The sequence below is a fragment of the Lithohypha guttulata genome (genome assembly GCF_036872675.1).
Source record: "Lithohypha guttulata strain CCFEE 5908 chromosome Unknown scaffold_3, whole genome shotgun sequence".
NCBI lineage: Eukaryota > Fungi > Ascomycota > Eurotiomycetes > Chaetothyriales > Trichomeriaceae > Lithohypha > Lithohypha guttulata.
The window spans coordinates 1,802,965-1,824,857 of NW_027042752.1; the positions used below are offsets into that span (position 1 = coordinate 1,802,965).

At 49.9% G+C, this 21,893-nt stretch overlaps 10 protein-coding genes across 10 annotated transcripts; 8 read left to right on the forward strand and 2 right to left on the reverse strand.

Annotated features, from left to right (window-relative positions):
• Window positions 1–380: 380 nt before the first annotated feature.
• On the reverse strand, window positions 381–839 carry LTR64_004431 (uncharacterized protein; the record flags this gene model as incomplete). The annotated part of the gene is made up of 2 exons (XM_064898776.1): window positions 381–559; window positions 734–839. 2 exons carry the CDS (start codon window positions 837–839, stop codon window positions 381–383), a joined length of 285 nt encoding a protein of 94 aa, XP_064754733.1.
• Window positions 840–1,598: 759 nt separating this feature from the next.
• On the forward strand, window positions 1,599–2,704 carry LTR64_004432 (uncharacterized protein; the record flags this gene model as incomplete). The annotated part of the gene is made up of 2 exons (XM_064898777.1): window positions 1,599–2,221; window positions 2,272–2,704. The coding sequence occupies 2 exons, from the start codon at window positions 1,599–1,601 to the stop codon at window positions 2,702–2,704; spliced, it is 1,056 nt and encodes a 351-aa protein (XP_064754734.1).
• Window positions 2,705–3,401: 697 nt separating this feature from the next.
• Window positions 3,402–5,376, forward strand: PEX5 (Peroxisomal membrane signal receptor PTS1; the record flags this gene model as incomplete). Its single annotated transcript, XM_064898778.1, has 2 exons — window positions 3,402–3,572; window positions 3,619–5,376. The coding sequence occupies 2 exons, from the start codon at window positions 3,402–3,404 to the stop codon at window positions 5,374–5,376; spliced, it is 1,929 nt and encodes a 642-aa protein (XP_064754735.1).
• Window positions 5,377–5,851: 475 nt separating this feature from the next.
• On the forward strand, window positions 5,852–7,371 carry SNX4 (intercellular trafficking and secretion; the record flags this gene model as incomplete). Its single annotated transcript, XM_064898779.1, has 2 exons — window positions 5,852–6,142; window positions 6,190–7,371. The coding sequence occupies 2 exons, from the start codon at window positions 5,852–5,854 to the stop codon at window positions 7,369–7,371; spliced, it is 1,473 nt and encodes a 490-aa protein (XP_064754736.1).
• Window positions 7,372–7,634: 263 nt separating this feature from the next.
• Window positions 7,635–9,945, forward strand: LTR64_004435 (uncharacterized protein; the record flags this gene model as incomplete). The annotated part of the gene is made up of 2 exons (XM_064898780.1): window positions 7,635–7,812; window positions 7,841–9,945. 2 exons carry the CDS (start codon window positions 7,635–7,637, stop codon window positions 9,943–9,945), a joined length of 2,283 nt encoding a protein of 760 aa, XP_064754737.1.
• A 1,018-nt stretch (window positions 9,946–10,963) lies between these two features.
• LTR64_004436 (uncharacterized protein) lies at window positions 10,964–11,860 on the forward strand (the record flags this gene model as incomplete). The annotated part of the gene is made up of 1 exon (XM_064898781.1): window positions 10,964–11,860. One exon carries the CDS (start codon window positions 10,964–10,966, stop codon window positions 11,858–11,860), a length of 897 nt encoding a protein of 298 aa, XP_064754738.1.
• A 757-nt stretch (window positions 11,861–12,617) lies between these two features.
• On the forward strand, window positions 12,618–14,476 carry LTR64_004437 (uncharacterized protein; the record flags this gene model as incomplete). The annotated part of the gene is made up of 2 exons (XM_064898782.1): window positions 12,618–13,120; window positions 13,174–14,476. 2 exons carry the CDS (start codon window positions 12,618–12,620, stop codon window positions 14,474–14,476), a joined length of 1,806 nt encoding a protein of 601 aa, XP_064754739.1.
• A 167-nt stretch (window positions 14,477–14,643) lies between these two features.
• SEC9 (Protein transport protein S9 plasma membrane t-SNARE) lies at window positions 14,644–15,975 on the reverse strand (the record flags this gene model as incomplete). Its single annotated transcript, XM_064898783.1, has 2 exons — window positions 14,644–15,686; window positions 15,738–15,975. 2 exons carry the CDS (start codon window positions 15,973–15,975, stop codon window positions 14,644–14,646), a joined length of 1,281 nt encoding a protein of 426 aa, XP_064754740.1.
• A 554-nt stretch (window positions 15,976–16,529) lies between these two features.
• Window positions 16,530–18,661, forward strand: VPS33 (Vacuolar protein-sorting-associated protein 33; the record flags this gene model as incomplete). The annotated part of the gene is made up of 3 exons (XM_064898784.1): window positions 16,530–16,607; window positions 16,661–16,856; window positions 16,944–18,661. 3 exons carry the CDS (start codon window positions 16,530–16,532, stop codon window positions 18,659–18,661), a joined length of 1,992 nt encoding a protein of 663 aa, XP_064754741.1.
• Window positions 18,662–19,043: 382 nt separating this feature from the next.
• LTR64_004440 (uncharacterized protein) lies at window positions 19,044–21,668 on the forward strand (the record flags this gene model as incomplete). Its single annotated transcript, XM_064898785.1, has 1 exon — window positions 19,044–21,668. One exon carries the CDS (start codon window positions 19,044–19,046, stop codon window positions 21,666–21,668), a length of 2,625 nt encoding a protein of 874 aa, XP_064754742.1.
• Between the last annotated feature and the right edge of the window lie 225 nt (window positions 21,669–21,893).

Below are 21,893 nucleotides of genomic sequence, written 5' to 3' on the forward strand. Positions count from 1 at the left end.
TGAGCTAGCCACTCATCGTCCCAGAATTCCATTATCAGACTCGCAGTCTCGTCGCCTACCGAATGCCGAAGTCGCGTCTGACCTTCTGCTGTCTTTATCACATAGGCTAGTCCTTTAATAGAACCACACAGTTGCATGACCTTAGTAACCTCGTGGGCTGTAAGCAGGCGACGTGGAGATGAACTCACAGCCCAGGCCAATGGGTCGGAGTATAGTTGTGCATCGCTAGTCAGAGAGTAATCCCGTCTCTTGCAACAATATGCGGCAACGACTACGCCTAGTTCGGCGGTATCTGCAAGAGGTAGGACAGGTACCAGAGCTCGTTCATCCAGGAGGCTGCCAGAGGTTCAGTTGCGTTCACATTTCCGGATGAAATGAACTTACTGGAGTTGTAAGTTTTGCAGTGTTTGCATGAAGTGGTCGTTGTGTTTGGAGCTTATCAGGAGGACCGTTCGACTTGCTTGATTGCAAGTCGAGTTCAACCATGCGTTCAAGCGTGGATACTCTGCATCCGCAGGCCGCGCATCGAGGATCAACATGTGCTCGTACGTTCCGGAGTCTGGAATTTGCAGAACCATATCAGAGACACTGCTATCGAGTTCTGTCCATCCAGTTAGCCACATCCAAGTTAAGCGTCCATTGCAGAAAGTGATCGTTCTCCTGGACGCCTGTCCGCCAGCATACTCGTGTGCTCTCTTGGATTACCATGTGCCGTGTGCGTGGCACATCATACCTTTGAATTTGAAATCCGCATGATCCTTGATAAAGTGCGACAGGATGACCCAGAAGTCTCTCTGTCGAAGGCTTCGTGCGAAATCAATAGCCACTTGGCTGAACATGCCCGTGAATTTTCTCTACAATGACCAGCTTCTGCTATTCTGCACTAGTATTGATTGAAAGAAGAAACTCCAGTTTAATAGAAGGCTTTGCTTGGGAGTGGATAGAAACATAAAGTAGAAGTGTGACATTGGAGGCATGAGATGACGAGAGGAAAGTGCTAACATCGCGCTTGCCATTCACTAATTTGCCCTCACACATGCTCAGAGTTAGTGCGTGTCTCTCCTTCAGCAGAGCTCAGAGAACACAGAGCTGGTCTTTGGCTTCAACAGAATCTTCGCGATATGCGTGATAGTCCAAAGTCGTCCTCTGTGTCGACATGCTTGTTCCGCTTCCTGTGATCCATGGCTGCGAGGGTACACCGTTTCGAAATACGTCAAAACGCTTTCTTGCTTTCGAGCGGTTCAATTCATGCAAGTGCGAATCAAGATACCTTCTTTTTGATGCGTCTAACTGTGGTCAATGTCTACCGGAGCACCGTGGCCTGAGGTCGGAGGACTATTGTAATGGGGAGATTTATTCCGCTTGAACGAAGTCACCACTAGGACTAGTCTGGCTAGTGCAACTTTCGACGATCTGGGAACTTTTTCTCGGGAGGCACTACGAAGTCTCGCATCTACGTCCATTACCATCATTTTGGCCAACTTCATCGTCCTGTCTGCCTTCTCACTTCTTTCTTCTCTGTGTACTATCAGTTGTGATTCTTTATAGCACATTGAAGATGTATGTCTGCTCTGCAAAGTTGGAAGAATGCCATTGACATGCCTAGGTTTCCTTTGCGACATGCAGCAGCGCGATTGCTTACTTCGCGGCCCATCTCTATCAATGCACGACCTCGAAGTTTCACCTTCGTCTCAGTGCCATTGAGACAATCGAGATTAGCCGCGCCAACCCAGTTCCAGCGCAGATGGGCGACAAGCGAAGCTGAAGCAAAAAAGGAGGAGGCTCCTATCTCGCAGTTACAACCTACACCGGAGGAGGAGGTTGAGAATGCAATTCATGAAAATGGCCTAAACAATTCTGCGGGCTCTGCCGCTCCTTCGAATTCGGACGCAAGCAGGGCAACACAAATCGCCGAAACTGCCAACGCCACCGAGGCCACAGACGACATCACCACTACTGCCACAGAATCGAGACCTGTTCGGGATGCTGTTGACTCGCTTAGAGGCGCGGCCTCCAGCTTGACTGAAGGCCTTAGCGAACAACCACGGCCGAGACGAAGCGACATAACAGTTGCTAAAGACCCTCCGACGCCCAAGGCCACTGTCTACGTCGGTAACCTATTCTTCGATGTTACAGAAAACGACATCAACAAAGAGTTTGGTCGCTTTGGGCCGATCAAGCAGGCCAGACTCATTCGAGATTCTCGGGGACTAAGCAAAGGGTAAGTCCCTTTCTTGTACCTGTCGCTTGACACTAACGTAATCACCTTAGCTTCGGTTATATCGAGTATGAGACTACCGAGCAGGCACAAGCAGCCATTGACGATATGCACCAACAGCTGTTCGAAGGTCGCCGGCTAATGGTGAACTTCGCCCACAGCGATGCTGCTTCTCCTAAACGAGGAGGCAGCAGTGAGCCAGTCAACTCGCCGACCAAGACCCTCTTCGTGGGCAACATGTCCTTCGAGATGACAGACCGTGACTTGAACAATCTTTTCCGAGGTATTCGAAACGTCATTGATGTTCGAGTTGCTATCGATCGAAGAACTGGTCAACCTCGAGGCTTTGCGCATGCTGATTTTGTCGATGTCAAGAGCGCTATGGAAGCATTGAAGGTACTCAACGGAAAGGAAACCTACGGCAGAAAACTACGAGTTGACTACTCATTTGGACCAAGCAGCGCTCCACGGAACACCCCAAGGTGAACGGGGAATTGTTTGAAGATTTCATGTTTGATAAGAGATACTGTTTCAAAACGATGGTGGCTACGACCCCACTGCGATGAAGGTCTTTAACACACAAGCCATAAGCCGGCCAGGTGGACGTGAGGCATACGAGTTTGGACTTGGGTTCAGCCGCAGATCCGAGATTGGGATCAGTCGTCCAGGTCGTGTCAGGACACACCGAGAATGTACAACAGGGAAGCGGGTACCTGATAGGGAGATGTTAGATACGGTCGTGATGAAGACGACTACCGGATGCATACCGCATTTTAATGGCCATACTATATGTATTGAATTCAGACACTATGGTCACCACTTAAGACCTCTCCACTCACAACTACGTTTTCCTAGCTTTCTTTACTTTGTACGTACTTCGACTCTTGCAAACGACGAATAACAAATGCTTTGATGTGGTTAAAAGTATCATGGTTTGAGATGTTTGTGCCACTCAAAGTGCAGACTCGTAGGCAACCCTGCAGGGCTCTCAGCCTGCCTCGGCAGACTACATGCGGCGGAAAGTCGTGCTTGGGCTTGAACATTAGTCGTGGACAAACCCATTTCTCATCTTTGATATTTACACTCAACACCATAAGACTACGGCCACAGCACTATATCCTGATCCATAAGAGTTTACTTGTTCGACCTCTAAATCCGGAGCCTTTCGTCTCAGTTCCTAGCCATGTCCTTCCTTGGTGGCGCCGAGTGCTCGACTGCAGGCAATCCTCTTACACAATTCACAAAACATGTACAGAACGACAGCTCGTTACAACGGGATCGCATGGTCGGCAATGCTCCAGGAGTATTGGGAGAGACCATGCGATCAAGATTGGCACCCAACGGATCCGATCAGGTGAGTACAACTGCAGTCATTCTCGCGTTTACTAACACGCGGCTAGATGATGAACGACTTTGCACAACAAGCTGGTCCAGGACCACAGCCTTTTGCTATGGAACAGATGCGACAAGACCTTCCACACCTACAAGGCATGACTCAACGAACTCCTTCACCTGGTTGGGCGAATGAATTCGACCCTGGCGAGCAATCACGTATGGAGGCAGCGTTCGCATCATCCCAGATGAGTGCCAGACCAATGAATGGGTTCAGCGCAGGTGAATTCTCAAAGTTTCAGCAAGCTCAACCAGCCGGCAGGACAATGAGTCCTGTTCAGCAAGCCCCTCAGAACATAAGCAGTATGTATCGTCCTATGGGCATGAACCACTACGGCGGAATGGGCATGTATGGCGGTGGCATGCAGATGCAGCAACAACCACAGACAGAGGCTAAGGGGAAAGCCAGAATGGTCGAGCTCGATGATCAAAATTGGGAAGCTCAATTTGCCGAATTGGATCAGCAAGATAATATATCCGAGCAAGCACGAGAAGCGATGGAAAGGGAACTCAACGATATGGACAGGTCAGTGCCATCCGAAATGCGTTCACTTGATGGGATGCACAAGGTATGGAACAGAATAGAAGCTGAACATGATTTGAGTAGACAAATAACCGACGATCTCGACGAGAACCTGTACTCTGCCGAAGACTACGCCGCATGGGACAACTTCGATTCGAACATGGGTCTCAATACACATAGTTCCTTCTCGCGAGAACCTTTGCTAGGCAATTACATGTTCGAAGACAACAATCCTTTCTTACAAGACCAAGACATATCCCGTTCAGCCTTCGATAAAGGTATGGAAATTATGCGAACACACGGAAACCTGTCGCTTGCCTCACTAGCTTTCGAAGCCGCCGTTCAACAAGATCCGAACCATGTCGATGCTTGGGTACAGTTAGGTAATGCTCAAGCACAGAATGAAAAAGAGGCTCCAGCAATAAGAGCACTGGAACGTGCCTTGCAGTTAGATCCCAACAATCTGGAAGCACTAATGTGTCTCGCTGTGTCTTACACTAACGAAGGGTACGAGAATGCCGCCTATAGAACACTGGAGAAATGGTTGAGTGTAAAGTATCCTCAAGTATGTCCTCCGGATCAGCTCAGCTCGCCAGCAGATATAGGCTTCTCGGACGGAGAAATTCTACATGACAAGGTCACCAACCTCTTTATAAAGTCAGCTCAACTATCGCCGTCTGGTGAGCTAATGGATCCCGATGTACAGGTTGGGCTAGGTGTCCTGTTTTATGGCCAGGAAGATTTTGAAAAAGCAATAGACTGCTTCAACGCAGCGCTTGCATCACACGAGTCTGGAACAGTAAACAAGGAAGGACAAATACATCTGCTCTGGAACAGGCTAGGAGCCACCCTGGCTAATTCAGGCAAGTCAGAAGAAGCCATAGCGGCATACTCACGAGCATTGGAGGAAAATCCAAATTTCGTTCGCGCAAGGTACAACCTGGGTGTTTCGTGTATCAATATAGGCTGCTATCCAGAGGCAGCAGGACATTTGCTGGGAGCATTATCTTTGCACAGGGCTGTCGGTGCACAAGGGCTAAGTCAAGCCCGAGACATCCTGGACGATGGACATGGTAATCCGATCGGTGATGCGGAGCTGGAACGCATGATTCATCAGAACGAAAGCAACAACATCTACGATACCCTTCGACGAGCATTTAGCGGCATGGGTCGACGCGATTTGACAGAAAAGGTTGGGTTAGGCATGAATTTGGATCAATTTAGGGGCGAGCTCGATTTCTAGATATTCATGGGTAGATCAATCAGGCTGGCTGTGTAGATAATGTCGCCTAATACGAACCACACTTTGCCTTCCTTGGTTGATGCCATGTTTGTCCTATTTATTGGATGTCGTTTTGTACAGAAACCGTTCAAGAAGAGCTCAGCGCGGATGCCTTGTTCAGGCAAGAATCCGACGTTGGTGCAATGACGGCAGCCGAGCTGCACGCCTATTGCCTACCGGTAGCAGTAGCCAGGCGCAAAGCCCACCCTCCAGCTCTTCTATACCACATACTACTTCACGAACACGACCCATAACCAGCAATAACTTCCACCTTGCGATGTTCTTAATAGGATCGTCGTCAAAACACCAGGATTGATCGTACACTCCGCTAGAAACCGGGTATTGAAGCTAGCCAGCAGGCCAACCATTCGCTCACCATCACTTTAGACTGCAATCCTCAGAAGTCAAGAGCGTCCTAACGCTCACCAAGAAGAAGATGGAAGAGGAGTCGGGTTTTGATAGCGTACAATGGGATCGTGCAGATCAAACAGCAAGCTCACCTACAGGGCCCGAGTTCGAGGAAAGCTCGTTACCACATCGACCTGCTGGCAACCGAAGAACGAGCACAGCCAGTAGCGAGCGTGAACCTCAAGCAGGCGAAAATGCGGATGCTATTGACCTGGCAGGAATAGGTGAGGAGGGTACTCTTGACTGCGTGGTTGGCTCGCCGAGAAAAGAGAACGATGGCACAAAGGATGCTTATGTATCCTATGAAATCTTGACACAGGTACATACGACCTCGACGTCCTCGAGGGAAAGGCTGACCCAGTATAGACAGACTTTCAATCGTTTATGAAGTCTGAGTTTTCGGTAAGAAGACGCTTCACCGACTTCGTCTTCCTGCGCCATGCGCTATACAAAGAATACCAGGCAGCTGCTATCCCACCTCTACCCGAGAAGAACAACATGGCGTACGTTCGTGGCGATCGATTTAGTCCTGAATTTACACAGAGAAGAGCTTGGTCTCTACACCGATTCATCAAGCGCATAACACAGCACCCCATACTTCGTAGAGCCCCCATATTCCTTCTGTTTCTCGAAACACAAGACTGGAACCAGCAGATGAAGCTTCGGCCGAGTCGCAGCATTACAGCCAGTGAAGCAAGCACATCGGGTCCTACGCCCCCGCAAGGTTTCTTCGATAATGTCGCAGATACCATGCTCAATGCATTTTCGAAAGTACATAAGCCTGATCGAAGATTCTTGGACGTGATGGAACGGCTAAACAAGCTGGACGAAGATCTCAACCATGTTGAGAAGATAGTGGCCCGTGTGGTGAGACGTGAGGGTGATCTAGAACAGGACTATGCCGATCTGGCAGTCAACATGCGCAAGCTGACACCGATGGAACCAGGTATTGAACCACAAGTGCTCACCTTTGCAGGCTGCGTGGAAGAAACTTCGAGAGGCTGGAAGAGTCTCAAAGAGCACACGGATCAGAGTTACCTTGGTAGCCTGAGGGATATGGATGCCTATATCGCAAGTATCAAAGCTTTATTACGGACAAGAGAACAGAAACAACTGGACTTCGAAGGTTTGACGGACTACCTAGCAAAAGCTTCCCAGGAACGAGATACACTGGTATCACATGCCCAATATGGCACATCTTCATCGCTAAATCCGGCAACCTTCATTCGACACAAAGTGGAAGACATGCGTGGTGTGGACCACGAGCAAGCACGACGCGAACGAGCACGCAAACTTGAACTTAGGATTGAAGAACTAAACCGTGAAGTTGATATTGCCAAGAGCACGAGTGAGATGTTCGACCAGCAGGTATTGAAGGAAGTCAACGATTTCGAGCGCATCAAGGGTTTGGAGTTCCGAGACTGTTTGGGATCCCTGGCGGGGCAGAACATTGATTTCTACAAGGGAGTTATCGATACTTGGGAGAGGTTCCTGGGTGATGTGGACGCCGACAACAAGACGCTGAAGGGAAAAGGCGTAACAGCATGAATTGCATAGCATAGAGGTTATATGTACAGCACGACATAGTAATTACATCAGCATTGAAGTTGCATAGAGCTTCAGGATCGATACGAAATACTCTGAGAGGTACGATGGAACGTGTCTCGGAAGTAGTTGTCTCTGGATTGAGACGGTTGCATTCAAGCAAGATATACACACGTGTATGCTGCTGGAGGCAGATACATAAGTAGAGCATCATGCACAATCTCCTCTGCTCAAATCAAGGTCATTCGGGAATCTGCAGAACGAAAATGTCCGGGTATAGCCCAAGCAGTCGCGACGCGTCCCAAACAGGGAAGGTGGAGCCTGAGTTGACTATTTCCACCAACTCGAAGACCAACCCTGCTACCAGCATCAGAGGTACAATATACTCGATCTTCCACGGTCCCGCCACGATCCACGATCCTCTTCGAATGTTGCCTGACCCTAGTACGCACAAATTCAACGACCATACCAGCGGCCCAAGCTCTCGTCGACTTCCTCCTCCCTCGCATTCACAACAACCCGGCAGAGGCTATACGGTGGTTCCTACACTCTGTAGCCGGAAACCCCACGGCTCAAGCCGAACATTTTGCCCTAGCAAATAAAAGTCACCATTTTCACAATACTGAGGCATTCTGGTGGCAGTATATCTGTGGTTGGATTGAAGACGAGATCGAGGACGAAGAGGACGGAGAGGAGAAGTTACAGGTCGTTGTGAAGGCGCTGAGTGACTCACACAGACAGGGGAAACTTGAGACCCTTGTACCGAAAGAATTGAAGTTGGAGAAGGTGCGAGTGAAGCAGCCGGGAGCACAACCTCGGAGGGGAAACGAAAAGATAGAAAAGTGCCGTGGGAAGGGCCAGCAGGGGCGGCTACTCAATCGTGAACGAGGCGGACACCACAAGAAAGACGAGCTGAGGAGGAAGGAAAACCGCTTCACTACCTACAAGGAGTCATATGCCGCGCATGTTTCTGGTTTGTTGAGTGCTGAGGTATATAAGCTGGGGAAGGTCTATTCGCAGCAAGTCTACCCGCCCACGAGGGTATGTAACCCAGAGAAAAGTCAACAGCGTCACTATCTTCATCTACCAATCCACATAATGGCAGCCGTGAAGAAGTTTGCTGGCTTGCCGGACGTGGACGAAGGTGCGGAGGTCTACGAGACACAGGTCCCTGAGTTGACCGAAGCCAGCACCTTACCAACAGAGTCAGATGCTGCTTCGGATGAGGATACTTCGGATCTTGACCGAAGAACCATTGACCCAGACGCTGCAAGACGAAGATTTGGACCAGCCATTGTTGACGCGTCGAATACCAATTTCTCAGATACTATTAATGGAGGAAGGAAAGATTACAAAGCCCGAACTAGGCGGAGAAGGAAACGAGCCCAGCTGGTCGAAGATAAGGCTGAGATTGATGGCTTCGATGAAAGCGAGGACGAGACCTTGCAAGGACGTCTTGCTAGGTTGAGACGTGAGGCGACAGAGCTACAAGCTGAAATCGACAGTATTGAACAAACCAAGGAATCACGTCAAGGCGATGATGACGATAGCACTTATGAGGACACTGTCGATCATCCTAATCCTACTAGCGAGCTCTCCGAAGGTGCTGAGCAACTGAACAGGACTCTAAAAGCTATCTCATTGGGCGGCAGTAGGAAGAGGGTCAAGACGTTAGAAGAGGAGTTTACCCAAAAACTGGATCAGCAGTTGGTGCCTCCAAGGGATAGATTGCACTCAACAGGACCTGACATCAACGACCTTCCTGAATCATCTATATCCGCGATTGCTGCCTTCTCTGATCGACTCACAGCTATGGAAACAGTGCTAGGTGTATCTGTTCGAGGTCCAGCCACCACCTCATCAATAATCCCGACCCTCGAATCCCTCTCAACGCAGATTGAAGCCTTATCTTCGACCTTGACTCCACCTCAGAACTTCAACATTACGGGAACAGCTAGCACAAGCACGATACACCTCGAGCCGATAGCACAAAGAATCCGCCACTTAGTTGCTGAATCCAAGCGTCTCGAGGACTCTCGCTGTGCAGCGACGAAGTCCTTTGAGGAACTCCTCGAAACACGCGACCGATACGCGAACCTTTTGCAGAGCACCCACGTACACTCTGCTGTTCACACTAGCAGTGGCGCTCAAGTATCTCGCAATTCTAGCGGTCAAGAAATCCCAACAACCAATGGCACTGTCAATGCCCCAACAAAAGAGCAAATGCAGTCGCAATTCACCACACTCTTCCTGGACGATCAAGCCGCCCGTATTGCTGCACTGTACAGCGCCCTGCCTACCATTCAGTCGCTACAACCTCTCCTACCAGTCGTGCTCGAGCATCTGAGGGCACTAAGTGTGATACATACTGGTGCAGCGGACGTCAAGAATGAACTGGATGATGTAGAGCGACGCCTAGAGACGCAAGAGCAGGAAGTCAAGAAGTGGAGGGAAGCTGTCGAGGACGCCGAGAAGGCGATGCAAGAAGGTAGAGAGGTCATGAAGGAGAATGTACAGGTCGTGGGAGATATGGTCAGTGGCATAGAGAGCCGAGTCAGACAGCTAAAAAGTAGGTGAGTGTCAACTGTGGCTATAGGGTGTGCATTGGTCTTGAGGCCGGAATAGCAAGCTTATGCAGAAGCTCTCGAAGTGGCGGTCGCCTTGGGACTGCCTCCAGCTTGATGGCCGACGTCGCTGTTGGGCAAGTGCGACTCAGTCATCATATTCATCGTCATTTTGGCCATTCAGACTTACCGACCTACGTATCACTTACAGTGCATCCATATAACATCCTTCCAACGTCGTCGACTTTGAAGGACACGCTCCAATCAAAGCAACAAAGCGATCACTCTGGTAGTCGCTCGCCTACCAATGTACTCAAACACTATTTTCCGCCGTTGAGTGGAAGGGTACAAAACTACAGAGGCAATAGCATGCCGAGCACGTGCCGAGTGCTTGGGTCGTGCTGCTTCTTCTGCTGGTGTATATAAATCGATCACCTTCCTCAGCATGAAAACTCTTTACCACCAATAGCCAGCGACATCTAACGTCCGTTTACATGAGTCCGTGTGTCAACGTGCGAGCCTTCATTCGCTGCGTCGATGTATACCACTAGTGAGTTTACCGTATCTCGAGACAGAGGACCACGGTTCATGCACCTGCAGCTCTTCGAAGATGTTCAAATTTTAGGTCCATGCCGATGAGCGATAAGCAACTAGCGCGATAGTGCAGAACTCTTCCGTTCCAACTATGGCAGGGATTATGGCTCCTGATCTTTCCCAGCCATTCGTTCTTGCACGTTTACGAGCACGCTGTCGAAAGATCGCTCAAGCGATCCTGCAACGAATTTCAAGCGCTCTAACTTTCAACAAATTCGAGCATGGCCGCAGGAGTTTGGACCCAGCGGTGGTCAAGTCAGCCCTGCTGTGAAGTGGTGCCTATCTGTTTCTTGCTAATTCATCCGCGATCAATCGGTAGTAGACATGTATGCCGTGGCTTTCCTACGACTTCAGATAGAGAAGCGGATGCCGACCGTTCTGGTTATGCAGATTGCCCTCGCCGACACACGATCTGGAAGGTGTCTGCGTAATTCGCCATGAACGACGACACAACATTCTACGACTTCGCTGAATTCCTCCAATCATCCCCCACCAGAGGTAGTGCCAGCTCAGCATCTGAGACTACCGGTTTGTCCTTCTGGGATCCCGCATTCACTGGCACTCCCGCAACGTCGCCACCAAATAGTGAGAGGCTCATGTCCAGTCGATCCGCAATTGATATCACCACAACAGTAGACCTGACTTCACCAGTGACCCTGTCCTTCAACAAAGGCGCCAAGTTATTCAAGCTAAGATACACCAAGATCGATGTCTGTAGGGATAACGCAGGTACTCTAAGGTGCATTGAGCTTAGTGATCCAGTCTCGCTATCTGGTGTTTTCATACACACATTTGTCAGCACGAAGAGACCAATACCACACCTTGAACAGCCAGCGACATTAGCACAGAAATCTCTCAGGGTGTCCTTTCTCGACGAGCAGACGGTTCAGGTAGCGCAGACCTTATTTAATACACAGCCTCGCTATACTTTTGAGAGAACTAGTGATTGTGACCGGTTTCAGGAGGCGGTCCTTGGTTTCGCAGTCATTTTCGCGGCAGGTGTGGCAGAAATATCGTCCAAGGGTCGTGGAGAGGAAGCCATCAGCCAGAATATCAGAGTCTGCCGACAGAAGAACGGCAGTTTAAACCTCTTGTTCTTCGCCAATTCTCAAAGGAAGGAGAAGAAGCGATATCTTTCCGTCCCAGTCGATGCAATTGACAGTCTCGAGGTGCCTAAGAAAATGTCAAAGCCTGTCATTTTTCGGTTAGCCACGAGCAACGACATAACGGCACAGATGAAAACGCTGAGCATTGTCCTCCTCGATGGTAACGATGTGAAACGTTTGTGTACCTTGCTGCAAGCGTCTGGGGTCAAAATTTCCGGGCATCGATGATCCGGTGCAAGTTCCAGTGTGTGGTTTGAGTACAAGACTGCTGTTCTTAAGCGAGGAGTTATCGGTGTACGAATCTGTCGCACCTTTTACGTAGCGTTTCGAGCAAGCACGACAAGGTCTTGGTACCAGATGCACTCCGAACATTCGGTCTTGCTTCTTCTAATGAGCCTCTCACTTGATGGCGACCTCCACGGTTGATCTCGAGAGATCTTGCTGACAACTCGAGAAGAGGATGTGCCACTCTGCACCTATAGCGTAACTCGATTGCTCAAGCTATACTTCATGTGTTCTGGCGGAATTGCCCGCGCCAGGGGCCATTCTCGAGCTCCATTGTCGAATTTAACCACAGCATTTTTGACACGTGGGCGCTATCATTGGTTGATAGGCATAAGCTATACCAACCTCATTCGGGGCATCACTATCGATCAAGTATACCCATGACTCGAGCGGGCGAATTATGCCTAGGCACATTCCAAATCCAGACATAGTTCATGATCCTAAGAACGCCTGAACAAGCTGGTGCAACAGAAGAAAAAACTGATCCAGCTGGTTGGCATACATGGTCACCACGGCTCGTCCGAGGGATGAGGCAATATACTCGACCAACCATAGATCTCTTCATACCATTGCCTGAAGAGTTAACGACTTGTCGAAATTCCGACAATTTTCTGAATCGCTGCTGCATTTTGTACACATGATGATCATGATGGCTCTTTCTAACTGAATGAGCGTCCTTGCTCGTTCTAATTAAGCCAAAATGGGAAAGTGGCGCGGGCGGCTGTACAAGACTGACCGTGCACGAGACTTCGACCACGAACTCGACCGAAATGTCAGAGCGCGACAGATCTACGAGACAATAGATCGACAGAAATTTCAATGGGTAGTGGTACTGGTTTCGGGTGTAGGCTTCTTCCTTGACGGATTTACTTTGTTCGCGAGTAACATTGTGACGCCCATGATAGCGTATGTGTACTGGAGGGACGACTTATCGAACCGAAGAAATGTTCATATCAATCTCGCAACGTTGTCGGGCACCATGCTGGGACAGGTCATCTTCGGCTTTCTGGCGGACAAATACGGCCGCAAGAAGATGTACGGCTTCGAATTGATTCTCCTCATTGCTGCCACTTTGGGTGTCGTGATGAGTTCTGAAGGTGCCGAGGGCAGTATGAGTGTCTTCGCCTGGCTTATTTGGTGGCGCATCATCGTTGGTATCGGCGTGGGAGCTGACTACCCTCTCAGTGCAGTGATCACATCTGAGTGAGTTGTAGTCATCATTGACGTCCTAACAAAGTGAACTAACGGAGTTGTAGACTCTCTCCTACAAAACATCGAGCCACAATGATGGCAACTGTCTTTTTCATGCAGCCTCTTGGACAGATCTGTGGTAATATCATCTCACTTGTTGTCATTGCTATCAGCCGAAACACCGAGACAGATAATCTCACCCGAACCTTCGATCAGATGTGGAGATGGGTCATTGGACTAGGTGTGGTTCCAGGAGTTATTGGCGTGCTGTTCCGATTCGCGATCCCTGAGACACCACGTTTCCTGCTCGACATTGAAGACGATCCAATCAAAGCAGAATTCGACGCTACCGAGCTCTTCGGAGAAAGCCCCGGCGATACAGACCTCGAGGATGGCGCATCGTCAGCATCAGCTCGAGGCTCAGGTACTTCTGGAGGTCGTACCGACGAGATCATAATCGCAGCACCACCTCTCACGACGCAAGCAGAGTGGACCATTGGTGCACCCACTGTAACGCTGAACTCTAATTGGACTCTTTCGAAGCGCGACATAGTCCAGTACTTCATCACAGAAAGGAACTGGATTACACTAGCCGGAACAGCTCTCTCATGGCTACTACTCGACTTCGGCTTCTACGGCATAGGCCTCTCCAACCCGAAGTTCCTAGCGAAGACCTGGGGATCCCTCGACATCGTCGGCGCCACACCCTCCTGGCAAACCAGCCAAGACCCAAGCGTCAGCCACTTCGACATGTTCTTCAACACATCCCTCCACGCCCTCCTCATCCTAAACCTAGGAAGTTTTCTCGGCGGTGTCCTCATGATCTCCTCAGCCGCCCACATCAACCGCGTCAGCCTGCAAAAATACGGCTTCATAGCACTAACAGCCATCTTCATCGCCATGGGCACAATGTTCATCACAACCCAGAAAGAAGGGGCCCCAGCCATTGTCCTCTACATCCTCGGCCAGCTCTTCTTCAACTTTGGTCCGAACTCCACTACCTATATCTTGCCCGCTGAGCTCTTCCCAACCAGATACCGAGGCACCTGCCACGGCATATCAGCAGGTGCAGGCAAACTTGGCTCGATCCTCGTACAGATCTTCACAACGTACTATAATCTTGGATCTAGCACGCCAGGAGATGAAGGCACGAAGAGATACGGCGTTGTCCTGATTGTGTTTAGTGCGACAATGATCCTTGGGGCGGTTGTGACGCAGTACATGGTCCCGGATGTGCAGGAGAAGGGGCAGGGATTGAAGAGAAGTTGGGGTGGGAGGTCGAAGACTTTGGAGGAGCTAGCGATTGGGAGGGCGGGAGTTCAGAGTGATGTTGTTGTGAGGGCGAGGAGGAGGAGGGATCTGGACTGAAGGAACGGATGGTGTGATGTGAACGTTTTCATAGTGTATACTAGCAATGGAAGGACTGACGAGTTCAAGCAACTGATATGTTGGTTTTAGTTGTAAATTACGAATCGACTTTTGACACAGATATTCTTTCACCTTGAAACGCCAAAAAGCACATATGATTCAAAAGTTTATTTAATCCGCTTCAACCTCTCAGTCTGCAAATGAAACCTATCATCCAATCTATCACTCTTGTCCGCCACATTCTGCAACATTTTGTTCTGAGTATCAGCCTCGTCACCCATAGCCCTAGCCAAAATGTTCAACCGTTGCGCAGCACCGCCCAGCTCATCAATATTTCGCTCGATCTCGTCCTCCGCGCGGTCATCGTCACTATCAGCCTCGAACTGATACTTGGATCTTTCAGCCAGAGTCGCCTTCGGCATCCCGTTTGGCCTACCGGCGTCGTTGAGACCCTTGAAGTTCTGGTTCATGCGCGCGGTGGATTGGAAAGCTGCTTCACGAGTAGCTTCGCGCTGGTCCCGTTCCATCCTGTGGCGGTCGACGATCTTTTCTTCATCACGGATGCGGCGTTCTTTGGCGGTGAAAGGGTTGTTGACGTGGACGGCGAACATGGACCGATTTAGGGTTTTGAGTTCTTTGCTTCTGTCTTCGGCGATGTTGACCGAGTTATGGCCAATGTCCAGGTTGCGATTGGTGTTGTGGATGCGTTCGCCTTGGGCGCCGAGGCGGGCGAGTGTGTTGCGGCCTGTTTCTTCGGCCATGGCGGCGGCTTGGAGGGCATTGCGGGTGGAGGAGACGTCTTGTTGTTTCATAAATTTGATTTCTTGTTTGGTTGCGGTAACATCTTCTTCCTCTTCCTCTTCTGCTGTTAGTTGGCGGTCGCCGTAGGCTCCGTAGCTGCGGGACTCGTTGGGGTCGTTGCCGCCGCTGTTGTATTGGTAGCCAGGTGGTCCGTTTGCTTGCTGTTGTTGAGCTCTGTCTCTCGCACCCCCAAATAAGGCGTCCCTGTTCTCGTCTGGTGTATCGTCTGCAGGACCTAGTCCGCCGTAGCCACCTGTCTTGGAGGCACCACCTGGCTGAGTCATTTGTGCATATGGGTTGGCACTCCGCTGAGGTCCAGGAGCGCCGTACGGATTACCGCCTTGCTGTGGTCCGCCATATCCCTTCTCGTCACCAAATCGATTTGGGCCATACCCGCCCTGCTGATTTCCTGTAGGCCTAAACTGATTGTCACCTCCATGGGGACCGAACCTGTTAGCACCATATCCTCCCTGAGGTGCACCATAACCTTGTTGCGGACCACCTTGCTGCTGTTGCTGCTGCTGAGGTGGCTTCACTATGCCGGCATTCATCTTCGCTTGTGTATATGGATCTGGAGGCACATTGGAGTATGGGTTGTTCTGTGGTGGAGCAGGGGACTTTGAGTTCTTTGACCTGCTGAATAGGGCAGATCGACCACCATCTTCGCCGTCGTCGCCCTTCTTCTTGAAGAGACCCATCTTAAGAACTATTCTGCTAACGCTTGTAGGACAATGTACTTAGTGAAGTTGAGTAACGGCGTCCGTAGTCGAGCACCGCAGGTTCTCAGCTGAGTTAGCGAGTATCAAAAAGTAGGGACCGCCTCGATTGCTCTTGAAAGTCTTTCTCCTGTGCGTAAACGAGCTGAAAGATGCGTGTTGCAGTGGCTCAGGATATCGGTGAGTTGGGCTGCGGCTGACTTGGGGCTGTGGTGAGTCGATGGTGGGCAATGATTAGGCTGCTGAGATCGAGTACGACAGCCAGATCACCGGCAGCTTCACCTGGTATCGCTTCGCGTCTAGCCTGTAGGGTTGCGATTGTGGAACTGGCGTTTTGGATCGTGCCTGAAACCTGTAGTAATTGCCTACTGGTGATTGTTGCCCCAGGCCTCGAGCCATCAAGCACGAATCAGATGGACAAGCAAATGCTCTGACAGCAATAGAATACGAAACGAATAACCTTTGTAGTGGTTTTCTCCGTATAAAGAGCAGGACTATCACATCACATGCCAGCATACCGATGATGACACAGGCTCATGGCGCCTCATATCGACCGCGAGGCCGAACATATCAAAGGAAAAGCTCGTAAGGATCTACTAGCTCTTCTCGAAAATGTAAGAGCCTCGACACTCAGGAACACACCTGGGATCCAAACTCATGAATACAGGTCCGAGGCAAGAAAAATGTCGTGTTCAGCCGGGACCTTCCAGCTATTGTTGGCCTCTTTGTAGGCTTCTCGGTGCTCAAAGAGTACGGCGTCGAAAAGGTCTTCGTTCTTGAGAATGGCAACACAGATGCGTCGCAGCGTAATGTGGTCTACATTGCCGATGGTGAAAACCCAACAAAAGTTCAAGCGGTGGCAGGTAAGTAGCACAATCGTTACAGCATCCTAGAAGAGGCAGCCGTGGTTACGTGACTATCTTCGTACTGCAGTACTAAAGATTTTACAGCACAGATTAAGCAGTTACAAAGAAACGGCAACGTCGAACACGAGGTGACCATTATCTGGGTCCCAAGGAGGACTCTAGTGTCCAACAAGATTTTAGAGGATGAAGGTATACTTGGCGATGTCAACATACAGGAATTACAAATATTCTTCCTGCCACTGGAGACCGACTTATTGTCTTTGGAGCAAAGCAACGGCTTCCACGATCTGTACCTGTACGGCAATCGGGGTCCAATACATCTGGCTTCAAGAGCTCTGATGCAGATTCAGCAACGACATGGTCTTTTCCCCAGGATTCTAGGCAAAGGCGACAATGCTCGCAAACTAGCTAACCTCCTTGTGCGAGCAAGAAAAGAGCTCGATGCCGACGAGGCCAGTACTCCTTATACTACGATGCCAAGTACATCGATAGACAGCCTGATCGTCATCGATCGAGACGTCGATATGGCCACTCCGCTTCTCACCCAGTTGACCTACGAAGGACTGATTGACGAGATGATCGGTATCAAGCACAACAAAGCAGAAGTTGACTCTTCCATCATTGGCCCTGGCGGACAAAACTGGCCCTCTGCTGGCGCGACAGCACAACCAGTCACGGCTCCGTCTCGTCAAGCCCTGAAGCAGACAATAGCGCTCGATTCATCAGACACATTATACGAGCAGCTTCGATCGGTGAACTTTGCTCTCATTGGTCCACATCTCAATAAGATCGCCAGACGCCTACAAACAGATCTTGAAGGTAGACATCAGGCACACGAAATTAATGAGCTTAGAGAATTCGTCAATAAATTACCAGTCTACAAGGAGGAGCACAAGTCCTTGGCTGTTCACACCAACATGGCCGACGATATGACCAAATATACACGGTCAGAAACATTCAACCGAGAACTTGAAATACAACAAAATATAGCTGCAGGAACTGATCCAATTTACCAACACGACACCATCGAGGAGCTTATTTCTCGAGATGTGTCGATATCCACGATCCTTCGCCTCCTCTGTCTCGAGTCGACTATTGCTGGTGGACTTCGTGCAAAGGACTTGGACAATTTCAAACGGCAGATCGTGCAAGCATATGGCTACCAACATTTGCTAACTCTCGACCGACTCGAGAAGATGGAACTTCTTCAGTCCCGGGCTTCAGCATCAGCGCTTCTTCTACCTGTTGGTGGCGGCGGTGCGAGTGCGACTGGCACTCAGTCCAACTATGGCTTCCTGAGGAAAGAGCTTCACATGATTGTGGACGAGTACAACGAACAGGATCCTGACGACGTATCTTACGTCTACTCGGGCTACGCACCATTGAGTATCCGATTGGTTCAATGCATTTTACAAAAGTCCTACATGCAATCTCTACACAAGTCTCCACTACCGCTTACACCCTCTAGCACAGGCTGGGCGGGATTCGAAGATATCCTCAAGTCCGCCAAAGGACCTACATTTAACATAGTGCAGAAGCCCAGTGACGAGAAAGCTAGTAAAGCTAAGACTGCATTGGCTGGTAACGCCGGCTGGAAACACGTCTTTGTGATGTTCTTGGGAGGTATCACTTGCGCGGAAGTCGCTGCATTGCGGTTCATAAACAGGAAACTCGCTGAAAGTGGACAGCGGAAGAAGATTATGATATGTACGACTGGCATGGTTAGTGGGAGAAGTATCATGGAGGGTGTGATTGAGACGAAAACCTTGGGTAGTGGTATTAAAACACCACCCACTACATGAGGTGACACAGTTCACTTAGAGTGAATTTTGCAGCCTATACGTATCAGCTTTGTAAACCTTTTAGTGATATTCATTTCACTTACAAAGTGACTTCCTGACCCACACTATATAAGCACGACTAGCAGCCATTGCCTCACTCAACGAAATAGTTTACTTGAACCTCACGTATAGGCCTGCCTAGTCTTGGTAATAGTGACTATTGCGGTATTGTACGGGTCATACACAAAAGGCCGGTCATTTTATTACGCGAGCGGATTGGTGCCCCAAAGTCAACATTTACACGTGACTCGGGCATAAATCCAAACCCCGAATTACTGGCACGATTTGTCGCAACTTTCACAATTTCAGTCGCGATATAGTCAACATTGATCCAAACTTCACGATGGTGACAACACGAAGATCCGGGGCGAACGAGCCTCTCGAGCATCTAGAGACGCCTCCAAAACGAACTCGTAAGAGCAAACCCAAGAGACCTGTCTCGCCGGTGTGCGAAGCCTCTCCCGAGGTGATACAGGCTGTCCTCATGGAAGCTGCATCGTCCCTCTCCTTCCAAGATGTGCCCGTGACAGACGCTAAAAGTGCTGAAAATCTAACCCCTGCTATAGAGCAAACCACCACGAACGCCACCTCTGTGAAGCGTCGACACGAAGACGATGAGGCACAAGATGCTAGTCCCACTAAGCGTCCTCGAACGCAGCCAGTTTCTGCCATAAAGGACGACAACTACCTCTTCATGTTCCCGAAGAAACACACCCTCGAAGAAGACCTCGAAGAGGCCCCCAAGTCACTTGTCAGTACTTTTCGAAGAAACAGAGCACTCCGTGCCATGAACAAGAAGAATGGACGATTTGGTGGTTCGGTGCGACTTCAGGGTCCAGTGAAGCTGATCGGTGACAATCCATTTGGTATTGAAACCTTCACTCAACAAGAACTCGCCGAACAAGCAGCTGCACAACAACCCAAAGAACTCACCACAGAGAGAGAGAATCGGGAAGAAAGATCTGCAGCTCCAGAACCAGAAACACCACAAAGAGGACTCTTTGGCAGTTTGCGAGAAATTGGAAGTGCTACTGTCGGCCGAATACTGTCGCCATTTGGTAGATCCAATACAGCTTCACACTCAAATACAGCCCCACAGCCACGGACCGAGCCTCAGAAGCGTGTCAGGGTTTGGGACATCGAATATCCTCAGCTGCCTCCGAACCAGAACGAGAACGCTCCCCCAGACGAAGAACAGGAGGAAGAGGAGACAGAGTCTGAGAGAAAGAGACGAGAATTCGAAGCCAAGTTTGGCAGGACAAGCAGGAAGTACGACCACCTTCACACCACACCGATCGACGGCAATCCGGAAAACCTTCCCTATCCTGTCAAAAAGAAGCCAGAGTCGACATCTCAGCCAGACACAGAGCAAACTTCGAGTGACTTACTAGAGTTGTCCAGGCGACGAAAGGAGAGAAGGGAAGCACTACACGGCAAGCGATCTGTCAAGCAAATTCCAACTATGGCACCATTGTTTGGACCGAACAGTCATTATGCAAGAGGGACAAGGGATCCTATTTTTGACAAGCTACCTGTCACTGGAGACCATCCTGCACCAAGCAAACTCGGTAACAAGCGAACGTCGGAAGAAGCCTTATCAGAGGAAGCTACGGCGCCTAACAAACAACCTCCTCGCTCCTTCCAGCCATCCGTAGAAGACGAAGCTGACTCTGTCGAAGACGGACCCTCCACACCTTTGGCCAAGAAGCAGAAAACAACCGCAATCACCCAAACTCCACGTTCTGCATTGAAAGCTCCTGGTTCAGTGGCTCGATCCGGAAGATCTGCTCGATTCAATCCAAATCCGATTGCCAGTGTCAAGCACATGAGTCCGATTTCTGGTACGGCTCCTGCTGGAGAGTACTCGCCAGACAACCTGTTTCTACCACGTCCACAGGATAGTCCCGGTTCTGACCATAGTTTCTCGCCTTCACCGAATACTCAGAAAAACACTGTTGCCAATACTGGAGAACATCGTTCAACTAAGTTCGACCGCAAACATCCTGGAGATGAATTCACTACGGCCCTCAATGCTGGCCAGCCGTACGTACGAGTGGATTACACTTGGAAGGACTCCCAAGATCCCAATTGGAGACCAAGTTTGCATAACCCGCGACCGGGTTGCATTCGCCTGCTTGACGATGATGAGGAAGAAATTGAGATGCAGCGTCTTGCTGCTCTGGAAAGAGAGCATTCATCTATGTCGCCTGAGTCTGCACCTGAAGCACCACCAACACCACGAATGTCACATGCTGAACTGCCAAAATCATCTGCACCGTCGTCATCCTCAATTGATGCACAGAATGCTTTTGAGGCCGCCAATCTCGAACGTCGTCGAGCAGATGCCACAAAGACCAAGCCGCGAAAATCATCAAGACTGGCAGAAGTCACGTCTGCACGGTCCCGATCACCTTCTCCACCAGGCCTGGACACCAGCTATGATGCAGGTGAAGGCTCCGACTCATCTGTCAAGACTCCCTCACCTACTCTTGACACTACCAGCAACATCTGGACTTGGAACACAGATACCAACGAGTACATTTCATCCGTCGCCAACTATCCTGATTTCGCTTATAATCCTTACGACGAGCTCATTCCTGCCTTCGCTCTCAAGACTGCTACAGGCGAGTATGATGATACAGTCGTTGGTCCAGATGGTATGACAGAGTTGCAGCGACAGAATCACTACAAGAACATATACAATGATGAATGGGCTGAAAAGACCTTCAAATTCGATCCTCCGCAGACTTATGAGGAAGCTGGTGTGGGCTCAAAGCATATACACGACCTAATCAGGAAGACAGATGCCCAGTTTCCAAAGCTTGTGCAGAAGTGCGATGAGCGCAACAAGGTTGAATGGGATGCTCATCAACAAGCTATTGATAACGCAATGAGGCAGGGAAAGGTGTTGAAAGCTACTTACCCCGATAGAGACGAGGTCGAGATGCTTGACGACGACGAACTGTAAGGAGGAAAAGGAGATTGAACTTGGTTGTTTCATTAATAGCGTGGAGCTGGGGCTGTGCGAGTACGCCAAGGCGTGTACATTATGGTTCATACATCTTTATCGAGCTTGGGTTATTGCAAGAAGATCTCAGGAGATGGAGATAGTGTGTTGGCTTGGAAATTGAGGTCGAAAGCCCTTGAGCCTGCCATCGAGACTGGCTGTGTGATCACCACGATCCTCCTGGAG